We start from the raw sequence: 13,080 nt of genomic DNA, 5'->3' as shown, positions 1-13,080 counted from the left end.
AATAACTCTTTTTTTTCGGGTGGTTGTTGTGTTTATTTCTTTCATTTCGAATATACCTATCACTTTACAGAATACAGAATACAGAATACAGAATACAGAATACAGAATACAGATTTTAATTAAGTGTTTTCCACTCTAAATTGTCAAATTGAGAATCACCTGATGTTTCTTTTTGTTCTAAAAATTAAAGCAACAGATACATTTGGACGACGATTGATTCATCATGTGTCAGGATGTTTTTTCAAGTTAATGCTTGTGTCGGCTGGCTTCTTAAATTTATCATTTGATTTTAATTATTAAGTGGTTACTACTAAATCTATATCTATATGATGAAATAAAATTGAAGGGAGATAAATGTATAGTACTGGTAAGAAAATCAGGATGGTTCTTTATACTCCCTCCGTTTTTTAATATAAGTCGTTTTAGAATTGTGCAAATAGATTAAGAAATCATTAATTTTTTATATTTTCTAAACAAAAACATCATTAATTATTTACCTAACCACAAATCAACCAATAATAAAATAGAAGGTATATTTTCATTGGTCATATAACATTAAATGTTAATAAATTTTACATAAAAAACCGAAAACGTCATATAATTTGGAACATAAAAAATTCTCTAAAACGACTTATATAAAAAAACGGAGGGAGTATAACACTGTTGGGGATGGGACTTACGTTCCCCTCGAATTGGTTTAGGTTTCAAAAGGTGATGAACCGCCCTCGAATTGGTTTAGGTTTCAAAAGGTGATGAACCGCCCCGCAGTGAATAGTAACAAATTTTTTTACATATGCCTATGTATCTATATATTTTCGTTACTATTACAACCGCACCACACTTGTCCCACACTTGTCCCACACGTCACCATTCGAAGCCTTAGTCAAATTGAATAAAGACCTAGTAAGAGCGGTTTTGGCTCATCAAGAAAAAGGTCCATCAGCCGTATAAGCGTCGAAAGCAGCCGACAACGCACGATGGGACAATATGTAGAAAGAGGTCTCAGTGAATCTAGCGCAGTGACAATAGTATCTATTGTTTAACAACTCTTTTGCAAACACGAGGTAAAAACGAATTTGAGATGTCGGAAACCATGGCCGACCATTGCTTGTTGATCTTGAGTTTTGACCATCGATATGAAAAAATAAATTAAAGAATATGAAATTTAAATTTAATTGAAAAACTGTATGTCAAGTCCACGATTAGTTTACATGTGTGGATCTTAAGTATATAATGTATTATATGTTACAGATGTTTCAAAATTACTTTTGTTTTGCTATTCCATTAACCTGTTAAAGAAAATAAGATTTTAATATCTGCACTGATTCAAAGGTACATAAGACTCAATGTTTTGATAAAAATGAATATTGCTGCATTGACTTGTGCGTGTAGAGATGTTGTAAAATGATGTTATGAAATGTTATAAGTTTGCCTCTACAGCATGTATATGTTCCTAATGAAACTGATTTGCTATCTGTAATCCAAAGATTATTGATTGATTAAAAATATAGCACTAGACCATATGTAAATAAACAAGTTTTGTAAAATGTGCTAAAAGCAGTTACAAAAAAAAAAAAAAAAAATAAATAAATAAATAAAATGTGCTAAAAGTGAAACAAAATTCGAATATGAACGCATCACGTAATTACACGTCAAACTTAAATGGTCATCGAAAAAGTCAAAAAAAAAACTTCTAGATGGCTTAGAGATAGCCAAATGTTCCTAAGAGCATTGTTATGGTATTTTTTACTCTAAAATGGTGAAACACAAAATGAAGTTGAATTTTAGTTTAATGTACTACTCCATTTCTTACTCTCAAAAAAAATATTTTAAAATAATTATACTTTAATTAATTAATAATTATTAATAATATCTTCAACTTATAAAAAATTACCAATTAGCCCCAATTGTTTTATGTTTACAAAACTTCCATAAAATATAATTTATTCAAATTAAACATTTCTTATTGAAAAGTACAATAATCGTAAATATATATAAGATAGCATATTTTGGTTCTATAACGAACATTAGAATATTTTTCCACAAATGGTCAATTAATGCTTTATAATGATTCATGAGGTTCTTTATCTTTGACTTTCTTAAATCGAGCAAGAAAATTTTAAAATCGGTCATTTTTATAGTTTGGACAATATTTCACCAACCTAGGCGGCTCCAAAAACAATTTACCGGATTATTAGATCATTTATTTTATTTATTATATATTTTTATGTTTAGTTTTGGTATTTTATTAGTTTATGCATCATTATTTAAAATTATTAAATATTCTCTTACAGAAATAATATTTTTCAAGTTATTGTATTACTTTTAAATATTAAAGTATTAAATAAAAATGAGGAAAAAATATGAAATAAAAATATTTAAAATTTAAGTACTATTCTATAAATAAAAATGTTCAATTTGAAAATAGAGTAATGAAAAAGATTACTCTATAAATGGAGTAAACTTATCTATTACTCCAATTTGGAGTTGAAAATGAAGTGAGGTTGAAGCATATTTTACTTTAAAATAATGTTTGGACTAAAAATGGAGTAGGATTGGAGATGCATTTAAACCTGATAGATTGATTCAATTACGAAAACCACAACTCGATAAGAACAAAGATGTGCATCCAAAAACATACTCCTTCCGTTTCAAAATAATGTATATTTTAGAGTTTTCACATTTATTAAGAAAACACATAAAATTTTGACAAAAATATATTATTTTCCGTGTTTAGCTATTTTATAATTTTTAACCAATCAAAGTTCAGTAAATGCAATTAATATCTTTGAAATTTACAATTTGTCACTATTACATATACACTGAAAAGGTAGAATATAGATTTTTTAGAAACAATTTTTTTTTCTTCTAAAATATGGATCATTCCGAATCAGAAGGAGTATATAGTATAGCTGCCTTAATATACTGTTGTGACTAAATTTGATACTAATTACATTTTTTGTAATACAACTAAATTGTATGCGCATACTTGTAAGTTCTATCTATTCGTATTAGTCGGTGTTTAAAGTAACAGAGTGAGACAGAGAGAGAAACTCTCTCAATCTCTACCCTCTTATCAAATCATATATCTTTCAGAGGGTTAGAGATGAGATGAGTTCGGTTCCCGTGTGATCGGGTTTAGCTTCCGGAAACGATGGCTCCTTCAGTTTCGTTTGCCGGCTTCTGACTCCGGCGTCGCTCCTTATCCCTCGGGGTTGACGGCTGGTTCCTTTCCGGTTCATCCGACGGTTTATATATAAGTGCTGACGGCGGCGGTGGTTAGAGATCTACGGTTCCTGTAGTTTCCTCCTTCCGATTGACTCTCCTTCCTCCATCCTATGAAAAACGAAGCATGAAGGATCGATTGTAGTTGATTTGTATTTTTATGAATCGGAGATCTGGTGGTTTCGATTTGTGTGAGGTGGCTTGGGGTGTTCGGAAGAGATTCCGACACAAGTCGATGGATGCTATCTGAGAACTTCCAATACAGTTGTTGGATGTCGTTCTTTGGTTGTGGTCTTGATCCCATAGCTGATTTGGTTTGGTCCAGTGACGACGTTTCCGACGGTGAAGATGGTGGAGGCTCCGGAAACACGTGTCTTCGTCTTAGCGTTTGGTGCAACACGTACTGATGTGTTGTCACGTTTGTGTAGGTTGGATCAGTGTTGGACTAGTCTGTAATTTGGACCAGTGTTGGGCTCGGGTTGAAGTTTATGTTTGGGTTTGGTTGTTGGAACCATTTCTTTTGGGACTGTTTTGTGTAACAAACTTTATCAATAAAATTTTAGATGGCAAAAAAAAAAAGTTCTATCTATTCGTATGACCATGATTTCTCTATGCATGTATGATGTATCTTATAAGGAAGTGCGTTTACAGGGATGTACGGTGGTGCGTTTCAGAGCCATCACGACACCGTTTCTGAAGACAGTTCTCAATATTCTTTGCTACGGAAAATATCCCCGATTGAGTTTGGCTTACAAGCGTTGACCCGGACAGTAATTGTACATAACAAACTCTCAAAAGTCAAACGTCGCATAGGAAGAAAAAGGATAAGATTTCTCGGGATCATAATAGTACTCGGGCACAGACAATCACATGAACACTAATTACAAGGAATGGCTTAGATCAGTTTGTAGGAACTTCGAAGTTTCAACTTTAAACGGTGGGTCCCATTGGTAAAACTGATGACGGCGACGTGTGTTGCTCGCACGTGATGACGCACTCAACATTGTCTTCTGAACTCCGATCCATTTCTGTGTCATTCATCACTGGCTGTGTGTCACTACTATACTACGTACTTTCCTTTCTTTGAAGATGGGTTTGTTCTTGCTCACCTCCTACGACGGCGCGTGGGCCATGAAACTCGCCGTGAAAAAGTAAATGAATGATTTATTGATTTATTTATTTATTTTAGTAGTGTACACAGAATACGGACAACATGATCCACTTATGGCCGTGAGTCATGACGAACGAACGAACAAGTATCCCCTTCTCACATTTTATTTTGAGAACACTTTATCGTATGACAATTACGTCACGGCAATATAAATTAATTTGGATTCTTCTTCTCTTTTATCATACGGTTTCTTCTATGCTAGTCTTTTTAAGTTATTTTCTTTCCTAAATATAAACCATATTTCTGATTTTAATATTCGTTGAAATGAAGCCTCGACGTATACCACCACCTCCATTAAATTCTTCGTAAACTATATTTGTGTTTTAAATTTGACAATTAAGACTTAAAATTATACTCTTTTTGTTTCATTATAAGTGTCACTTAGACACTTTTCACACATATTAAAAAATTGATTGAAATGTATTTATGTTTTCATTAATTACGTCTAATTGACCAATAATATTTGAGATAAATAAGTTTATTTAATAGATCAATGCATTTTACAATTAATATTCAGTTGAAAGTAAGTAAAAACTGCATTGAAAATCTAAAACGATATTTTTTATGTAACAAGAAAAAAACTAAAATGACACTCTTTAATAAACAGAGGGAGTAGTTGTCAATCTTAATAAACTGAAATCTTGTGATTAAACCTCGTGCACCCTCACCCATGTCCTCGTAGAGAAGACCGATTTTAAATCGTAATCAGGATTGACAAATATAGATTCCGGTCCAGCTTACTTTACAATGCTGTTTACATGCCTTCAAGTTACATAGTTTAATAACTAACATATTAAACTTATATGTGTTCAAAAAACATATTAAACTTACATCGAATGCTAACCAGCTTAAACCTAGGACGTAAGTAGTTTAAACATGTTATCTCGAACGTCAGTGTGTTGCATCTGTGAGAATCCAGCAATAACTTAGCAAAATTTACATGCACCAACCATAAAGTACGGATTCAACGGTCATGAATGTGTTGGAAAAATGTCATTTTTGACATTGTTGGAAAAAAAGTCCTTAAAGAGAGAAACTTGTTACAAATATGTTTGATAAAAATTCAGCAGTTGTGGTTCACTGGTTGTAGGACCGGGGCCGGAAGCCAAAAATCTGGTCGCCTCCTTAGTTCGATTAACCACTAGAAACTTATTATTCACTTCTAAGTCAGTTGGCTTTCTGGATCTAATGTACCGGATGTTTCACATCATGGAGGGTACCCAAGATTGTAGACCTAAAATCCAAAATACCTGAGTTATAAAAAAAATGTTTTTAACCTCAGCTACCAGCGTTTCCTTTGATGTGATCTTGTCCCAGAAGTTGAAGTTTAATAACCCCAGGTGTATTTCTCCCTGTCCTAATATACCGCTCAAATGCTCAATGGTCCTTCACTTTGCTTCTAGATAATCGTAATCGACCTGAGCATTTCAGCAAAGCACACTTCGGTGGCCATACTACTGTCTTTACAAAAAAAATTAAACATGAAGGTCTTAAAGCTTCATTTGTGATGTTCGAACATCGAAGTGTGGCCTTCAGTCCTTTTAGCCAGCTCTGTTGTGGGCAATAACATCTTCTTAGATGCCTATGAAACCTGCCAGGAGGTAAAGCCATCATAACTTTTTACATCTCATTAAACCTTTTTAAGTATTGGGCTGAGGATTGGTATCAATGAGAAGCATGAACATGAATGGGCCTATACCTTAACTAGTGTTGTTTTAGTTCCATGGGTGTGCAAGGAGTAGACCAGCATATTTCAACTCCTTCGACATTTATCATATTATACCAAAAGATGGAGTGTTTCAAAAAAAAAAAAAACAAAAGATGGAGATTATTTCTCAATCTTTTGACTATCTTTACTATGCACTCCGTCTTGATTTTCTCTTAGTACTGAAGTAATGCTCATCTGAAATAGTAGTTCTCTATATATAACCTCAAGAAGTGAAACAAAATTATTTGCCAGAAAACTTAATGTTTCTTAACCATCATTGACACTAAACATCTGAACAAAAGTTAGAGAAAAAGCCTAGGGCAGAATTGACAAGAATCAACATATCCTCTTCATATATGGTGATTTGTTGAGTTTGTTGGAGGCCACAAATTATAATGGGCATTGTTCGTTTGCCCATGTCAATAGACCATCCGGATGAAAATGAAAATTGATATTCATTTTGTGTTGAAATGAGTATCATCCAAATCATCAATCCAAATGACTTATCCAGATAAATCTAATTATGGTATACCTATACAAAATAACAAATGATAAATTTACCATTATCTAAATAAACATCTAAACCCAACTTTTAGACAAACAAATAACCATTATATAATTCACATTTTTTGATAAAATCATATTTCTGCCAAAATTGTAAAATTATAGTTTTTCCAAAATTGTAAATTATATTTTCCCCAAAATTACAAAGTTACATTTTCACATAATATAGTAAAATCATAGTTTTTCATCAAAATTGCAAATATGCATTTTCTTGCTAGACCTAAAAAAAATACATTTTCCAGTTAAAACTTAAAACCATCAAATTACATTTTTCACAAAACTAACAAATCGGAGTTTCTGCCAAAGTCGCAAAAATGCATTTTCCAGCCACGTCCGTATAAAAACATTTTTCGTTTAAAACCGTAAACTCGTATTTTCTGCCCAAAATTACATTTTCTCCAAAACTACCAAATAACATTTTCCACTGAAATCGAAGAACCGTTTTTTCTCGCCAAATCTGAAAATTTACACCTTTCTGCCAAAAACGTTAAATCACATTTTTCGTCAAAACCACAAATTTATATTTTTCGTTAAAACAAAAAAGTCACATTAATTTTCTTGGTAAAACTGCAAAATTTAATATTTTTTAAAAATGTAAAATTATATTTTCTGCCATAACACAAAATAAAATATTAATTTAAAAATTATTTAGTTATAACTATATTTAGATAAATAATAAATTTAATACAGTTAGCAAAAAACAAAAATAAGATTAAATCAAAACAAGAATTATTAATCATTTGTTCATTAAACTCATCTATATTGAAATAGAGATCAACAAACGAACAAAATATAATTTATCTAGATGAACCATCCGGAAGAAAAAATGATTTTAAACACTATTTAGATGAATCATCTAAATAGATTATTTGGAATAATCATCTAAATGGATAGGATGAAAATGATAGATGAACAAACCAAGATGATATATGTTATTGGACTGATCAATAACATTTTGTAGGTTCGCAACTAGTCATTGTCTTATATTATTGTTTTCAGCTATGATTCAATTATTTGACCAAACGTTTTCTACATATCAATGTAACATCTTTTTCTATTGAATACATACAGTTTATTTAGAATTATATTTATGAACTTGAAAGTTCATGTCCCTAATGTCCAGTGTCGTTTTAATCTATCACGCCAAAACCAATGGTTCGCCACTCTCAATCTTATTTCATCGTTACTTGCAGTTTCACAACTATCTCCAAATAAACTAGACCTTTCTCTGTTTCCACCAATTCAACATATCTACTAACATCATCTAGTTATCTGTTTAAGTTCCCGTGCGTATTGTATTTCCCCACCTACTTTTTATTATTCCACATTCAGATGCAAGCGTAAAAGAGTTATAGAACTTTTTTTTTGTCAGCAAGAGTTATAGAACTAGTATAAACAAAACAATAGTAATACTTAAATGTGATAATTATGTTTTTCTTTGTATTGCCATTAGAAAATATAATTGTCAGCTACAAAAACAATACACCACAACATAATCACACATATGGAAAAATGTGTTGAATTTGGAATTTGAACTAATATATTGTTATAGAACTTTTTTGTATACGAATCATACTTAGATGCAAGCGTGAAAGAGTTATAGAACTTTTTTTTTTTGAACTAATATATTGTATTATATTCTTAACTCCATAAATATAATTTTATATTGGAAAATGTGTTGAATTTGGAATTTGGTATTATCCAGTGGATTTTTTTTAGAAACCGATCATAACACATGTCTAATAATCAAAAACAAAAAAACATATAGATCAATTATTCTTTTTGTAACACTGTACATCACAAATATGAGATAACATATAAAAGATGTTAAATATCATGAAAAATTGTCAGGAAACAAGCTTAATACACTTTTATGATTATCAAAATTATGTTGATGGTGTTAGCAATATAGCACAGTTTAGAGATGTTGTCATATGATTCGTATAGTCTTAATAGATTATTTTGTTTAGAAGTGCGATCAAGTAATGTAATGATGTATTGTTTGTGTAGCTATTAATCATTTTTCCTTATTGTAATCACATTTAGCTCAACAAAATATTTTAAGATTTTTTTTTGACAATTCTGTCCTTTATTTTCCAACAGTTTAAATGGGGAAATCTCGTCAGAGAACAAACTTAAAAAAAAACAGAGTTTCTCCCTGGATTATATTGTCTATCTCTCTCTTCTTACTCCTAATGGATTCTTCAAGAACCCTAATAGTAACCAGACGATCTGATCCGGTGAAGAAAAACATTTCATCCCGGCGATCTTTATCTTATTCTTCATCCTTCTCCTCTAGCTCCTCTAGCTCCCTTGTGTTTCCAAGCGACTCTCCTTTGAATTCTCCAGCCACTCCTCTTCGTCTCCTTGGTGTTCCATTCTCATGGGAACAGCTTCCTGGAAAACCCAAAGACTATTCTCATAGACTCAACCACCACGGAAATAGAGAATCTTCACTTATACTACCTCTCCCTCCTCACAAGAGTACCATCTTTCCGGTCACCGGTAAAAATCATAAATCTAATAACTCAACTAAGAAGAATAGCTTCCCGGCGACGGAGAAAGATCCCTTCGCGGCGGCGTTGTTAGAATGTTCCAAAGGTGACGACTATGATGAGGACTACGATGGAAACTCGGGTGGATCAAGAAAGGTGTTGGCAAAGAGCAGCATCAGCAAGAGGTTTGGGTTAGTGAATCTCTACGGTTCTTGTCGAAGATCTTGTTCAGTTACAGAGTCCATTGTTCAGCTACCGGGGCCAGAAAAATCTGCTTCATATGATCATCTGCTTCTTCCACGCCGTCGCCGTTGATTTGTCGTCTTTAGCCATTTACTATATAGTATACATATATTTTTCTCTTGGTCTTTGTAATACTTTCCGTATAATTTTCTCTGAATGAGACATATTATGGGTTTATGTTTTTTTTTAAATACTTTTAGATCGCAACATTAAGTCTAATAAAATATTAATCTTATTAAGAAGATTGTTTTTATTAAGAAAGTATATAAGTGTGTGATACCTTCAAAAAACATTATTATTTTTATGAACCTTAAGCATATTGTAAGTTTCTGCAATCAATTCAGTTTACTTACATATGTGTGATCATTGTTTTTAAAAATTATTATTAACTTTAAGAATATTGTATTTTTCTGGAATTATTTCAACTTGGTGGAACCAAGTTCGGAGCTTCTGTGATCTCTAGCTAGTTTCCAATACCATCCCATATGAGGGCAAGCTACGCTATACGTGCAAGTAGATACAAAATATCATTCATTAGTTTGTTATAGGCATGGTCGAGTTTGTACGTACTGATTTTGTTGGTTTTTACCATTTAAGTTACCATTTAGTAGTAAATGTTGTTAAGTTGGCGTGGCCAGGGATGCAGCTGTATTATAACACTAAATATATTCTCTAATAAATACTTTATTTTTTCTTCAAGTTTCTAAAGAATGGGTCTTTCACTGTTTGTGTTCGCACAGGGCAATAAAAATAATAAAGTTGTTGAGCTACCATGCATTTCTTTGACCCAAGTATTTTAATACGTTTTGAAATAATATAAGATTTTTTTGCTTCTTACATGGAGTCATCTTTTTTTATACGTTTTAAAACAATTACAATAAAAAAATTTCATAGAACAGATGTCAAATTAACTTAAAAAAAAAATCAACTGTAAATATGAAATCAACTTCAAATATAAAATTGTACGTATTTCAAAAACAAGTACAAAACTTCACAATTTAAATTTTTAAGTTTAAAGTTTCATATTTTAAAATCCTTATATGTATTTCAAATAATTTTATTAACTTTTGGATAGTATTATTTTAGTTTTTGATAATTTTATATCTTATCTATGTTTCCCATCTAAAGTGCCAATAATTTGTAATACATAATGTACTCAAAATACTATTTCTACACCTGACTATATATATCCAAGTTAAATGACGTAATGTTTGAATAACTGTTCGCATTTATGTCCCACGTCTGTAGTTAATATGTCTTGATCATACTTAAGATAGATTAGGAACTGTTTATATCAAATTGTTTGGTTTAGCGTACAAATTAATAAATTTATGTGCCACAAGATTGTTCCATTTTGTCTTCTCTTTATATTTAATCCATGATCATATGGCTCTGTAATGCAAGGTCAGTAGTTAACTCGAAAATACCCGCACTTGCAATAATCGATTATTTTTCTTACGGTGAAAAATCTTTAGACATAATTCCATTTTCTCAACATTTGAAACAATTATACTTTGAAAATTAGAAACTATATCTCTTCTCTAAATCGTATATCACCACAATCGAGATTTGGTGCTATATGTATCATTATATCATAAAGTGAAAATGAAAGAAATAGCGAAATATTTGTAAGGGTATTTTGATATCAAAAATAATATTAAAGATCGGTGTGAATCAAGTATACGATACTATCAAATATATGAAAGTTTTCTCATAGTGAATATCCATGAATCAAAGGTTGAAAATGTATCCATGAATCCAATATATATGAATGTAATAAGTATATTTATTTGTATGTATAATATATGAAATATTTGAAGTGAAGTACTTATGTGTCAAGTGAAAAGCAGTTTTCGTATACACCAAAATAGTTTAAAAATAACTATCATAAGAGCAACATTATCGCCGGGACAAAATTTAGGTCTCTTAGCATTTTTTTATTATTATTTTTAGACTAAGAGAAAATGTTAAGATATAATAGAAAATGTGTAAATTATTGGTCGATACTTATGTTGTGTCTTTACATTGGATGGTTTGGTGTTTTGATGATCCCTACCTTATTGACCGTCTCTTAGTAAATAAATTATTTATTTTAATTAGTAATAACATATAAAAGATGTGTTTAATATAAAACATATAACTTTAAAATTGAAAACATAAGAAAATTACAAAGTTGCCAAAAATTAAAAAAAAACTTACAATTAAAATTTTTAAAAGAAAACATTGAAGACATAAATTAAAAACATAAAACATACAAACATCATAAATAAAAGCAAACAAACATTTTATTCAATTCATAGAAACTTAAACATTATATGTTATTTAGAAGATGTCCAAATTTAGCCCATATATTTTTAATCAAATCATTTTTAGTTGTTGATAGGCTTGTCTATCCCGAACTCTTGTTCGACGATCAATTGTATTGCCGAGATTTGTAGCCATATCGACGGAATATGTAAGATTCACACCTTCTCCTTGTTGAAATTCTAAAACGTCATACTGAGTGTATGAATCTCGTTCATCTTCGACAATCATATTATGGAGTATGATACATGCTCTCATAATATTTGCTATTTTGTTTTTATCCCATAAATTAGATGGACTTTTGACAACGGCGAATCTAGCTTGCAGGACTCCAAAGACACGCTCAACATCTTTTCGCACAGCTTCTTGGGTTTTAGCAAATAATGAATTTTTTGGACCATGTGGTAGTCGGATATTGAATAAAAGTCGTCCATTTCGGATAAATACCATCCATGAGATAGTAAGCCAAATGGTACTCCCTTTCGTTGACATAGAAGTTGACTTCCGGAGCTATTCCGTTAATAATGTCATCAAAAACAGGTGATCGATCAAGAATATTAAGATCGTTCATAGTACCTGGAGCTCCAAAAAATGCGTGTCATATCCAGAGGTCATATGAAGCTACCGTCTCCAACACAATTGTTGGTTTTTCGGTTCCTCGTGAATAGATTCCTTTCCAAGAGGTGGGAAAATTCTTCCACCTTCAATGCATACAGTCGATACTTTCAACCATCCCTGGAAATCCACGTTGTTCTCCAATAGAACCTGCCGATAATCTTGCTCTAAAATAAAAAAGGAAGTAGTTTGATAAGTCAAGAAATCAAATTATCAATTTCCTGTTTTCCTCAAAACTAAGTTTGGTCTGGAGCACCGAGATGAATTAGTGGGGAGCCAAAGAACCTAAAAATACGTGGGATGTCAATGATGACCAACTTCTAGTAATATTATTAGGCATAATTTTAATTTTTAATATGAACATTACTTTTCATCATTGTCTGCTTTGCATTCGCGTGTGTGCTTTTACATTATTGACATGTCCATATATTATAACACTAGCTAGTTTAAACAACAACTACAAAATGTATCATGAGTTCAATACATTTGTGGTTATCCTTAAAACTTGATGAAAACTATCACATAAGTAATAACTTTTTATTTTTGTCGGCGCTCATCTTCAAAGATCAAGTGGTAGGCGGGTTGAGTCGTTCCGGAAGTAATAACTATATCGGTTTATTAATTTATGTAGCTTAGAAATATCGGGCTTTATATTTCTTCTAAGCGGTGATTAGTTTTACTTATGCAGGCAAATATTCAGCACTTACGGTATATGTGTTGGCGTGGGCATGTGCATAATTAAACATAATAAATGA

At 31.4% G+C, this 13,080-nt stretch overlaps 1 protein-coding gene across 1 annotated transcript; it reads left to right on the top strand.

Moving 5' to 3' along the window:
- Nucleotides 1–8,769: 8,769 nt before the first annotated feature.
- On the top strand, nt 8,770–9,588 carry LOC106298974. Its single transcript, XM_013735100.1, has one exon. It carries the CDS (start codon nt 8,777–8,779, stop codon nt 9,476–9,478), a length of 702 nt encoding a protein of 233 aa, XP_013590554.1. The 5' UTR covers nt 8,770–8,776; the 3' UTR covers nt 9,479–9,588.
- The last annotated feature ends 3,492 nt before the right edge of the window (nt 9,589–13,080 follow it).

The sequence above is a fragment of the Brassica oleracea genome, chromosome C6 (assembly GCF_000695525.1).
Source record: "Brassica oleracea var. oleracea cultivar TO1000 chromosome C6, BOL, whole genome shotgun sequence".
In the NCBI taxonomy this organism is placed as follows: domain Eukaryota; kingdom Viridiplantae; phylum Streptophyta; class Magnoliopsida; order Brassicales; family Brassicaceae; genus Brassica; species Brassica oleracea.
The sequence above is the reverse complement of the archived record's forward strand: the minus strand, read 5'-3'. Positions and strand labels throughout refer to the sequence as shown.